Consider the following 13,042-nt stretch of genomic DNA (forward strand, 5'->3'; position numbering starts at 1 on the left):
ATCCAATCTCCACCAATACTTTAGGTCTCTTTAGGTTCTCTCCACTGTTTTTTCATCTCTCTTTTCATCCATTATGTTATCCAATTATGTCAGTAAGGCTCTCTCTTCCTATAATACTATTCTCTCTTCTATTCTGGATACTCTTATTCCTCCCATTTCTCTTTTTTGTAAGGCATATCAAACCACATCCTTGGCAGACCTCCAAAATTTGCTACCTATATTTGTTTGCTTGGTCTCCTGAGTGCCTTTGGCTAAAATCCCTCATCTATGCTGACTTCATACATTTCAAATTCTTGATGATCTCCTTCTAGTCTGCTTTTTCACTTATCAAACAAGACTATGACAGCCATTTGCCAGACTCTCTTGGCTCCAACCCTCATCGCCTCTTTGTCCCACTGAATTCTATCCTGAAAATGCCTCCACTTCCTATCCTCCCTTTATTTTCTCCCCAGGCTATGGCTGAATACTTCCATGACAAAGCTCATAAGATTAACCTTGAGTTCTCCCACCCAATCAGTTCATCTTTCCTATTGGCATCCCTTGACATCAGTCTTAGCTCCCCCATGGATTTGGTGAATCTTTTCAGTCTTTTGCCATTTGTGAGACAAAGACCATAGAAGTCTGTCCAGATTTGGCCTTAGCACCTACTACTCTTGCCCAGTATAATACTTCAACAGCCAGTACAATACAAGGCTAAATTTAAACTCTATGTGTGATCTTCAAGGCCCATTAAAGAAACTGGCCAGAGCACATGAAGAACAGGAACTACCTCTATACACCTCCATGGTCACTATAATCCTACCAAGGAGTATTCCTAACCTTCGCTAAAGGACATCACACGAAGTAACAACCACCAATGAGCCTTCACCAGAATAGCCCCCATATTCTGCAATGTACTCCCTGAAAGACTTCATTTAACACAAGACTCTCTCTACATCCCAAGCCTTTAATGAAAGAAGAAGCTTGCTTATTCATTCCAACCAAAGCTGAGATCATATCTATTCACCTTTCTGACTTCTTGTGCAACTCTTTAAAAAAATCCCCGTCCCATCAATATTTAGCCGATGGCAGTCAGTACTTTTTTAAACACTGGCTGCCTCAGGCAGAATTAGGCCCCAGTATTCAATACTGAACCTTGTCCAGACACTGACCTTGAATATACAAGGCCTTACTGGCTGCCAGCTCTTATGCAGATCTTAGCCAATATTCAATCAAGATCCGCACAAGACACTGGAGCCCTGGCTGCATATCATCTAGTACCTGTATAAAGGGAAACAGGTGCCTTAACCCCCTCCAAGTCCCAATTATCTCTCTGATCCCAGTCCCAATCACCCTTCCCCCCAATGAAAAATGGAGCCCCCAAGCAGGCCCCATAATCCCTTATAGGCCCACAGGCCTATCCTTGGCGACCTAGGTATCCTTGGAACTTTCCAGACTATTAGGGATATCATCATAAGGCCCAGGGCCTACAGAGGTGGTCAGCAGCTCTACTTGTTGTTGGGGAGGAAGAGGAGTGAGGGGGCATCAGAAACCCCTCATGTCACTACTCTGAAGTTAACCAGGCATCAAACCCAAGGAGTAGCATGGAATATTGCTGCTCCTTGGGTTTTGGCCAGGTACTAGTGACCTGGATTGGCCACCGTAAGAACGGGCTACTGGGCTTGATTGACCATTGGTCTGACCTAGTAAGGCAATTCTTATGTTTAGTTAGTGCAGCAGGTAAAGTTAGGACAGCCTTTTTGCTGTCTGAATTGCGCTAACCAGTTAAGTACCAGTTTCACTCAGATTCTGCCGATGGACCACAATGGCAGTAACCTGAGCGTGCAGGGACAGGTAGTGCTGATATTCAGTGGCACTGTCTGGTTAAATGCCACTGAATCAGCGAATAGGTAGACCCAAGAGATTTAACCAGGCAGGAGGTTCTCCAACCCAGTTAAATCACTTTGAATATTAAAGACCTATTTAATATTAAAGACCTATTTATTTGACAAAGAAGAATATTAATTTTGATATATTTAAATGTCTTATGTTTCTATTCTTATTATCACAGTATGTTTTAATTTTTTAATAATTTTTAAATTGTACTTGAATGTTTTAAACAATTGTATTACTTTTATTATATCATTTTAGATTGTATGCAGATAGTGTGTTCTATGAAACTGTATCATGTGCTGAAATGTCTCAGCATTTTCCTGATGTGAACCGCCCAGAACTACTGGTTGGGTGGTATACAAGAAAATAAATTATTATTATTATTATTTCTACCTAACTCCTGCTGCTCCATGTTATCTGTCTATATGTTCCACCTCTGCTTAAATCCTATACTATCTATTAGGAACTTTTATTGTGTATTGTGTTGACACTATAAGAAGCATACCATAATGATTAAAGTATACAATGGCCCTCTTTTACTAAGCTGCGGTAGAGGTTTGTACTGCAGCCAGGGGTGTTAAATGCTCCGACACTGCTCCAACACTCATAGGAATTCTATAAGTATCGGAGCATTTAGTGCTCTAAGTTGCAGTAGAAACCTCTATCTTGGCTTAGTAAAAGTGGGGAGTATGCTATTTGAATATTTTTACTGCTGTAATTGTCTTTTATCTATGTCCAGATTATTCTTGCTGTACTCCAGGGGTGTCAAAGTCCTTCCTCGAGGGCCGCAATCCAGTCGGGTTTTCAGGATTTCCCCAATGAATATCCATGAGATCTATTTGCATGCACTGCTTTCATTGTATGCTAATAGATCTCATGCATATTCATTGGGGAAATCCTGAAAACCTGACTGGATTGCGGCCCTCCAGGAGGGACTTTGACACCCCTGCTCTACAATGACCAGACTTACTGTTGAGTGATTAGCTGAAATTGACAATGGTAAGATATTAGTTCTATTTAAACTATAACTATGGCCCCAGACTGCCTCTCACTGTGCCATTGATTTGTCAATTTAATTTTGTGCAGTTAACAAGTTGACGTAGAGGGTGAATATTAAAGGCCGAAGATGTGTGTGTGTGTGTGTATCTCCCAGTTACACTATTTTCACTATTGACCTTTTAGAACAGGCCTCCAAAACCAGACACACACCTCCACAGTCTGACAGTCATATTGACTATATGAGTGATATAGCAGTATTTCCTGGTGAGGGGACAGATATGTTATTCCATCCAGGCAGTAGAACTGTTATAAAGGAGTCAGGAACTTCACGGTCTCCATACTTCATGGAAGCTACTATGATCAAAAATTTCTTATGTAGATGGTTATCTCCCTGTCATCGAGTGCATAAAGGCAAATCCTATCATGAAAGGCTTCTCTTCATCTGCAGACTATAAAAGAAATAGAAAGAACAAATCTGAAAATTCTTGCTCAGATCATAAAGATCATACATCCTTGATGCTAGCTGGTGCAAGCCTTCTAGTCAACATTCTCATGATACTTTTTGTCTGTCCCTAAAGTCTGGAACATCTAATAGTACTGAAGCATTATACATGGAGTAACTTCTATAAATTTGTTTTATGTACTGAATATGTCACAGTACCTCAAAGACTAATTAATGTTCACTTTTGTTGGAAAAACTAGGAAAGGAAGCGTTGTTTTGGACTATGAAATTAAGGGCATTAATATTCCACTCTCTGAAGTCCTAAAAGCAACCCCGAAGGCAGCAGAAATGCTTAAAAACATGTATGCAGTAGACAAAGAATCTTTTATTGTGACAGATAAACCAGGTAATGGTATATGTGACTGATGTAATTGGTGCCCACTATATATATTAACAGGAATTGGGAGGGGAGCTTTTTTCAACACCATTACAGAAATATGCAGTACAATGTCAATGATTAAAGAATATACTGTATTAGAACTGAAAGTCAAGAGATTTGTCCATGCAATTTCAGGATTTCTACAAACAAATATTTGATTTTGAATTATCTACCCTGCAGACTATCTTTGAGAGGGGACAGAGATTTGGCAGGGTGTGGTTTAACTTTAACCAGATAGTGCTGATATTTAACCCTGTCCAGTTCACATGATCAGATTAAGTCTAACTGGAAAAAAAACTGTTGTCCTAAATCAGACAACTTATCCTATCAATTTATACCTTTCACTGACTGGTATATTCAGAGGCCCAATTTAAGTGCATGATTCACTTAGGTTAAGTTGGGTCACTGTATATACTTTTCAATGAAACGTGTGAGCTAAATCTAAGTTTATCAGATTTTCTGATTTAGATCTGCAGATATGCTGGTCAATATTCAGTCATGGCAGTCAACACGTTTTTAAACATTGGTCATGGCTTGCTAATTTGGCCTTGGATATTCAGGACCAAATTCTGTAAAGGATGTCTAACTTTAGATGTCCACAATGTGGATGTCCATCAACTTAGGTGTCAAAATAAACATTAATTGGAACTTAGATGTCTAAACGCTGGCTGTGATTTTACAAATAAACGTCCACAATTTTGTGGACGCTCATTGGAAAAAGCTGCACCTAAAAATAAGCATGGGAGTGGCTTTGATTTGGACATCCATCTAGAGAATCGCATGCCACTCAGCACCCGAACATGTCTACCTAACGCCTAAAATGTAGGTGTTGCAAAACCAGGTCTATCTTTGAACATGAGCTGGGCACTAGGTAGAAGCAAGATAGGTGGATGTGCCTTAGGTGTCACTTAGGTATGCCATAGGTGTCCATTTATAGGTTAAAGGGGCTTTTATTTTTGGAGTATAGAGGACTCCAGGTTGATATTAAGCTTAAAATATGTTTAATAATGCATTACTTAAGTAAAGCTAATTAATATCAAAAAGGTGAAAGTGGGAATATATAATATAAACTGATACCTAACTCCACTTCAGTAGCTGATGGGTTAAATCTAACAGAAGAAAAAGCCTCAGGTCTATCTGGCAGAGCATAAAGCTCAAACCACCTCCGCCCACATCATTGGCTCAGAAAACTTCCATTTAGAATCACCCTTTGCCACTAAGGTTCTTAAAAGGAAATAGAGACCTAAACAGTTGTACTGCGTATTGTTTTAGACTGTCACACAGTTATCCCCTGCTCTGACCAGCAGGCTGTTTAGCTGTGCCAAATCCTGACCTGTCAGCGTGGCTTCCCCAGGAAAGAGGAAGGCTTTTCAGGTAAAACAGACCTAGGCTCCTGCCTTGTCTGCCAGGCCACACTAAGATACTTTGCCAATAAAAAGAGAGACGCACTTCAGGTATGTTCAAATTCTTTATTGAACAGGGGGTCTGAATACTATCAGCCACCCTCATGGAATGCATAAATTAAGCACCAAAACAAAAATATCATACAGTTGTCAGAATGGCTTAAAGTCCATGTATGGCATGTAACTACATTCCCCTGGACTTTCTCCGCTTATAGATAGTCCTTTTCACCAGGGTTCAAATAAACCGACATGCCATGAAAATAAACTTCCAAATAATGAAGGTAAACTGCATCACAAAGCAGGTAAGTGAAGTGACAAACTTTAGAAATAAAGTTCCAAGCTTCCCAGCTAACCTTGCTGGGTAACTGTCTAGTTTCCAGAGCAGACTCCTAGGCTCATTAGCATCAGCTGGAGCACAGCAGGGTATTAGATAAGCTGTTAGGTTTACAAAGGCTTTAACACAGAGGCTTCACACTATCAAAGATACAGTTCCTTTAACAAACAACGACCTCTGGGCAGTCCCAGAGTGAAACAGAGAAGTTTTCCTTCTCTCCCTAATCAATGACACCTGGGCTCTGGTTACAGAGAGCCAGCACTCAAACGCAGCTTAGTGAGACAGATACTTGGCTTTCCTTCAGCTTATGGACTAACATCCATTCCCTCTGGGTTATAGTCAGCTTCCAGACACACTTTGGTAGTGTCCATTGCCTCAGCTTTCTCAGCAGCTGGGCTCAAGCTTGGGAAGTCCTCTGCCATGTCCACGTCCTCACTACTGTGGGGTTGAGGAGGGAGACTTCTCTTCTCATCTGCCTGTTTGCTATGCTGCTGGTCGTGCCTTTGCCTTGGTTCCTCAGCTTCACCTCCATCCCTGCTCTGCTTTTACGTGTGTCATAGCCCCACCCCTCTCTCCTAAGAGCAGGGGGTTGGGCAGGAAATCCCTAGGAAAATAACTCTGGTTTCTCCTAGGTTGATAATGTACATACCTTGCAGGACTAGGTCTCTACTTCTCAGTAAAAGTCCTATCAGGCTTTCTGATGAACTTATTCTGATATGGCATTCTCTGCTGTATATTCTTAGGTTTAAACCCTTCCTGCTCTACCTCACTGTCTGAGGGGTAGTCAGCCATTTCACTATCCTTACTTCTAACCTGGTCAGCTCTCCTGACCAGGGACCGTGCTCTGCTTTTATATATTACAGGGACAAAGCTGGCTATGGGTTTGTCACAAGACATTTATGGCATCCCTTAAATAGCCAAAGTTTCACGGATCTCAGCCATCTCTTCAGGGCTCCCTGGTGAGATTAAAGAAGCAACAGCTCAAATTGCGAAAGACAAATGGGAGTCCAGGACCCTGAAGAGATGGTTAAGATCTGTGAAATGTTGGCTATTTAAGGAACGTCATAAAAATCTAAAACAATATGCAGTACAGCTGTTTAGGTCTCTATTTCCTCTTAAGAACCTTAGTGGCAAAGGGTGATTCTAAACGGAAGTTTTTTGAGCCAATGATGTGCTTTATGCTCTCCAAGATAGACCTGAGGCTTTTTCTTCCGTTAGATTTAACCCATCAGCTATTGAAGTGGAGTTAGGCATCAGTTTATATTACTTAAGCAAAGCACATGAAAAATATATATATTGCATACTAAACCTCATTTCCAAAAGGTTAAGAACATAAAAGAAAATACACTACTCTCACAATGGCTTCAATAGTTCAGAGCAAGTGGCTGTGTCTGATGCACAATCTTGACATCATCAATATGCACCTAGTTGGCAAAATGTCACTATAAAATAATAGGAACCTCTGCCTAAATAAAAGATCCTGTAGCTCAGGGGTTAAAGGCACTGCTTTCATCTTCCAAAGATCATGGATTCAAATCCATACAGTTCTCCCTAATACCTTCAGAGCTTCTTTTTGGTCTCAAAAGAGTATGGATTGTGGACTTTGACATTTACATTTCAGGGTCCAGAGGAAACTTATTTTTACCCCAAGATGCCTATGATCTCACATTGCAGGAACTCCTGTCTAACAGGAAGTATCTATGGCACAGTGGTTAAAGGCACTGCTGCCATCTTCCAAAGGTCATGGGTTCAAATCCCAAGTATGGTCAGATACCCCAACGTGTATTCCTAGTTTTTTAGTGGCATTCTGCTATCTAGGTGCATCTTGATGATATCACATTGATGTCAAGATTGTGCACCAGGCACGTCTACTAGTGCTGCATGTTCAGTTTTACTTGTTGTGAACTGCCTAAAACATAAGAACATAAGAAGTTGCCTTTGCTGAGGCAGACCAGAGGTCCATCTCGCCCAACAGTCCGCTCCTGCGGCAGCCCATCAGGCCCATTTCCTGAGCAATGGTCCCTTTCCTGAGCAATGGTCCCTTCCAATGGACCATTCCTGGTCAAGTGGTATATAAAAATAAATTTATTATTATTATTATTGAATTACAGCCATTGTAAGTAGTGTATCTCCTTTTCTTAACCTTTTGGAAATTAGGTTTAGTATGCAATATATATATTTTTTCATGTGCTTTTCTTGAGTAATGCATTATTAAACATATTTTGAGCTTAATATCAACCTGGAGTCTTCTTTAGCCCCCAAAATAGAAGCTGTGGAGGGGCATAATAATAAAAAAACGTGTAAGTCCCCTTTTGGCCGAAGGCACTAAGGCCCAGATTCTCTAAAAGTGCGTCCTGATTTTAGGCAGCTGTAGGCGTCCTACAGCTGTCTAATCAGCCAATCGGGATGCACGTTTAAAAAAAAAAAAATGCTCCCCAGGCAGGCCTGAAGGCGCCTCCGGGAGCCTAGGGAGACCCGCAAGATGCCTAAGCTCGTCTAAGGGCCTTAGGCGGGCCTTAGGCTGAACCTAGGCGGCCCTACGCGTCTCCCTACTAGATGAGAAGCTTAAAAATGTAGGCCAGCAAAATGCTGGTCTACATTGTAAGTAAACGCGGCCGCTATACTTATCGCGGCAAGGGATCTCTCTTCCGCTATAAGTATAGCGGGCCGTGGCCCCTGACCGATCACTGGCAGGAGGGTGCCCAAACACTCCTGCCCGAAGACGCACCCCAATCAGACCTTAGACTTAGTAGGGATGGGCGGACCCGCTATTCCTAAGGCCTGATTGGTCCAGGCTTCTAGAGCCTGGGCCAATCAGACCTTAGGCTTCGGCGGGATGGGCCGGGAAGGGGCGGGCCCGCCTCATTTCGACGAGGCGTGCCTGCTTGCTCGACGTGCAAGACCCATCTGTAAGAACAGGTTTGGTGGAGTGGGGGTTGTTAGCGCCGGGGGGGGGTGCGTCTTCGGGCAGGAGGGATTGGGCACCCTCCTGCCAGCGACCGATATTGTCGGGGGGGGAGATCTGTAATGTCAGGGGGGGGGCGGTCGGTAGTGTCGGGGAGGGGGGGCGTCTTCGGGCAGGAGGGTTTGGGCACCTTCCTGCCAGTGATCAGTCAGGGGGCCACGGCCCGCTATACTTATAGCGACAGAGAGATCCCTTGCCGCGATAAGTGTAGCGGGCCATGTCTAATCTAACCCGATTCTCTAACCCGCGTCTGTAACATGGACGCCGGTTACAGAATCGGGGTTTAGTTTAGGCCGATTCTGAATAGGACGCCTCTCCCGGGCGTCCTATACAGAATCAGGGCCTAGGTGTCTTGCGGGCCTCGCCTTCAATATAGGCGGCCTGCCTGGGGAGCATTTTTTTTAAAAAAACGTGCATCCCGATTGGCTGATTAGACAGCTGTAGGACGCCTACAGCTGCCTAAAATCGGGACGAACTTTTAGAGAATCTGGGCCTAAATGTTGAAAGTAGAAGCAGGAAAAATGTCCATTATAAAAAAAAAAATGTCCAAAAAGAGGTTTTTGAGGTTTTTTTTTTTTTAATAATGGCCAGCCTGTACATTATGTTTAAATGCCCAGACTACCACTACGTCTACACTTACCACATATAATGAACCAAAAAAAAGCCTAAGTCCCAAACGCCCAAAGCCAGGCCTTTAAGGCGAAGGAGAAGTCAGTCCTTCACCTTAAAGCTGGATTCTGTAACTGGTGTCTGTCAAAAACAACACCGGTTACAGAATCCATCTCCTCCCCCCCCCCCCCCCCCCACCCACTATCGAGGCAGGAGAGATGGCTCATCTCCTCTGTTGCGATAGCGATACCACCAAGTGCCGCCAATTGCAGCACTTGGCTATCACTATCACAGCAGGAGAGATGAGCCATCTATCCTGCTGCGAACCACCCCTCCCCCCTGATCGGATCGGGCAGGAGGGAGCCCAAGCCCTCTTGCCCCGCCGAAACCCCACCCGGCTGATAAGGGCTAAAGAAGACTCCAGGTTGATATTAAGCTCAAAATATGTTTAATAATGCATTACTCAAGAAAAGCACATGAAAAAAATATATATATTGCATACTAAACCTAATTTCCAAAAGGTTAAGAAAAGGAGATACATTACTTACAATGGCTGTAGTTCAATAATAATAATAATAATAAATTTATTTTTATATACCGCTTGACCAGGAATGGTTCTAGGCAGGTTCCTGCAAGCTCAAGCTAAGTTTGCTGTTTCAGACCGTTGATTTTGTTATTTTCTTATAAAGTTTGGTAGCTTTTTGCACCTGGAGTTATATTATATATTTGACATCTATTTATAACTGGTGCTTTGAATTTTGCGATGATTGGGTGGTGAGGTGGTAGTGTTGGGTCTGCCCTGTTATCACCTCCATATCTCTGAGCACTTCTAATTCACTATCAGTTGTATAATTTTGTTCAATTTGAACTTTTTCCTATAGTGTTCTTGTTTGACATTCAGCATTTCACTGCATACAATTTTAATGAAAAACAACATAAAATCGCCATTCTAATGACATCATAATAACGAGACGCAATAACATTATAGACATTTGTGTAGACGTCAATGTGATGCCTAAAAGGTGATTCTGTAAAGGACGCCTAATGGGTCCTTACATAAATTTCAACACCTACATTTTAGACATCCTTTACAGAATCTAACTCTCAGTGTCAGGCCATGCGCATATTGGGAACACCAAACTGAAGTACAATTATATAGAGTTATGCTAAAAGATGAGCTTTCCAAATAGGTTGTCTAAAAGAGAAATCAAAACTCCCTAATGAATTAGGGTACTTACCAATCTTCATCAGAGTCTGTTGTAGGGGAAAACATTCTCCAGGGTTTCAAGACTAAGCTGGACAAGTTCCTGCTAAACTAGGATGTACGCAGGTGAGGCTGGACTCATTTAGAGCACTGGTCTTTGACCTGGGGGCGCCACATGAGCGGACTGCCGGGCAGGATGGATCACTGGTCTGACCCAGCAGCGGCAATTCTTATGTTCTTATGATTCCCTAAGTTTGCTCAGTTTAACTCTCTTGGCTGGTTTTTCTACAGTTGGATGCAGAGGCCATTCACATGAATTTGTAGATGAAAATGCCATTATCAATGCATCGTGCAGTGAGGGATTTGAAGGCTTTGTGACCCTTATATGTAAAAATGGGAAGCTGGAAAAAGACAAGGAGAAATGTGTATCTGCTCATCTCAAACAATTCCAGCAGGTAATTTACTCTGAAGCATTTTGGAGGTAATTGTTTAAATCATTGTGCTTTTTTGTTTTAGAACAAAATATACCCTTTAATACGTGGGGGGTCATTTTCAATAGGACAGCTAAGTCCTACTGTGCAAGATATCCAAAGTTGGAGATAGAGAAACCAACAACACTGCAAGACCTCCAATTTTTTTTTTTTTAAAATTACCTACTTAGATGTCTGGGCCACCAAGAAGTCCAACCTTTAGGATGACCACCTTTATTTGCCATTTTCGATCACAAAACTGTCCAAGTTCAAAATGTCCATATCCAGACCATTTGGAGTGGGAGGGGCCATCATTGTAATGGACTGCCCCCATAGACATACCAATAGAGCAGTGGGACACCTTAAAGGGTATTGCTATGAATTTCACATAAAAGGTTTCAGAAGTAGAGGCGCCTGCTTCCATGGCAGCTCTGAAGCAGGAGCCATCAGGAGAAGCCCCAATCAGCTGCAGCTGCTGCTCTCCCCTCTGCCAGCTGATGGCGACTGGAGCCACCATCAGCTGGGCAGAGGGAGAGAATGGCAACTGCAGGGATGAGCTGTTCTCTCCTAGAGATTGCTCTTCTGAGCAAGAGCTTGGCACAGTTCCTCCCCCTTTTACTAGCAATGTTCCTCATGTAATTTGCATGCTATTGTGCTGAGCATCGCCAGTAAACAAAAATAATTTGTTCCCACCATGTTATTTTTTTTACCGTGGTGTCAGAAATTTGTGCATTCTGTCCTTGTTGTTTGTTAACCTAGTCCTCAGAGCACATCCAGCCAGTCAGGTTTTCAGAATATCCATGAGATAAATTTACATACCAAGGATTAAGACTTGTATACTGCCTTTTTTGCGATTACATTCAAAGCAGTTTACATATACTGTATACAGATAAATGGAGGATTAAGGGCCACAAGGAGCAGTGCTGGGAGTGGATCCCACAACCTCAGGTTGCTGAGACAGCAGCTCTACCACTAGGCCACGGCTCATGCACATTTATTGTGGACATTCTGAAACCTAATGGCTGGATGTTGAGAACCACCCTATTTAGTTCCTTTGTTTGTATTTACCTATATCTGTACCACCAGGGTTGTTAAATAGTACTGTTGGATTTCTGTACACTCGGTGTTGCATTCGCTAATAAAAATTATTTGAAAAAAAAAAAAAGAATAATCCATACTTAAAGTGAATATTGTAAAGATTGATTTAACTCATAGGATATTTGAAAACTTTTCTTAATTATAGAATCTCACTACAGATGTCATTAAGCAGAACCTCCCTCTAGTGATAAAGAACCTTTCAGAATTGGTGACTCAGGGACACATTGTTCGAACAGCTGCAAACCTTAGAACCATTTTGATGATCCTGAGAAAGATTTCATCGCTCTCCCTAGAGAATATCACTGCCTCAACAATGCAGGTATAGTCACTCCAGCGCCTTTAACCACTTTTAAAGTGTGTACCATTTTGGTTGAGTATTATAATGCCTAGAGCAAAAACAACTATGGAAATTATGCAGAAGGTCTTGGTTATGTAGCATCTGTCTAATTTTTATTATTATTAGGTTCCTTTAGGATTAAGATATGTTTAAAAGAAACAAATAAAATAGAGGAAAATCAGGAAAAATTCTGAGAAAAAGACACATTTAAGGAAGATATTCTAAAATTTGCAAGACTGTAAGGGTTGTCAAGTCTTTGGTTTCTTATGGATGTCTATAGTAACATCCATTAAATTTCAGGGAAGTAAAAACTGAGGCCTGTAGACATAGAGGTCAATATTTAAAGCAATTTAATTGGACAGGAGAAGCTCCCAATTGGTTTATATGAGGGTGGTTTGAAAGGTTTGGTATAAAAGCAAGTTAAACAACATAATCTCCTTTGAGGGCAATGTACTTAATCCAGCGAGGTTCAATTTTTTTTGTATTGCAGAAAAATAGCTTACAAAAAAACGGAAAACTCGCTGGATTAACCCCCTTTTTTTACGAAGGTGCGCTAGCCGATTTGGCGCATGCTAAATATTAGCGTGCGCCAAACGCTAACACGTCCATTTTATTTTATGGATGCGTTAGCGTTTAGCACGTGCTAATATTTACATAGAAACATAGAACATGATGGCAGAAAAGGGCCACGGCCCATCTAGTCTGCCCACACTAATGGCCCACCCCCTAACTACCTCCATGAAGAGATCCCACATGCCAATCCCATCTTTTCTTAAAATCTGGCACACTGCCGGCCTCAATTACCTGTTGTGGAAGATTATTCCAGCGATCAACCACCCTTTCGGTGAAGAAATATTTTCTGGTGTCGCC

The 13,042-nt window shown here is 42.0% G+C and overlaps 1 protein-coding gene across 1 annotated transcript in view; it reads left to right on the forward strand.

Moving 5' to 3' along the window:
- ADGRF1 (adhesion G protein-coupled receptor F1) overlaps window positions 1–13,042 on the forward strand; it is a 125,499-nt gene that overhangs the window by 70,212 nt on the left and 42,245 nt on the right. The window contains exons 8-10 of the mRNA XM_033938361.1: window positions 3,574–3,719; window positions 10,559–10,722; window positions 11,981–12,154. Coding sequence (XP_033794252.1) covers window positions 3,574–3,719; window positions 10,559–10,722; window positions 11,981–12,154 — 484 coding nt within the window. The remainder of the gene's footprint in view (window positions 1–3,573; window positions 3,720–10,558; window positions 10,723–11,980; window positions 12,155–13,042) is intronic.

The sequence above is a fragment of the Geotrypetes seraphini genome, chromosome 3, assembly GCF_902459505.1.
Source record: "Geotrypetes seraphini chromosome 3, aGeoSer1.1, whole genome shotgun sequence".
NCBI classification, from domain to species: domain Eukaryota; kingdom Metazoa; phylum Chordata; class Amphibia; order Gymnophiona; family Dermophiidae; genus Geotrypetes; species Geotrypetes seraphini.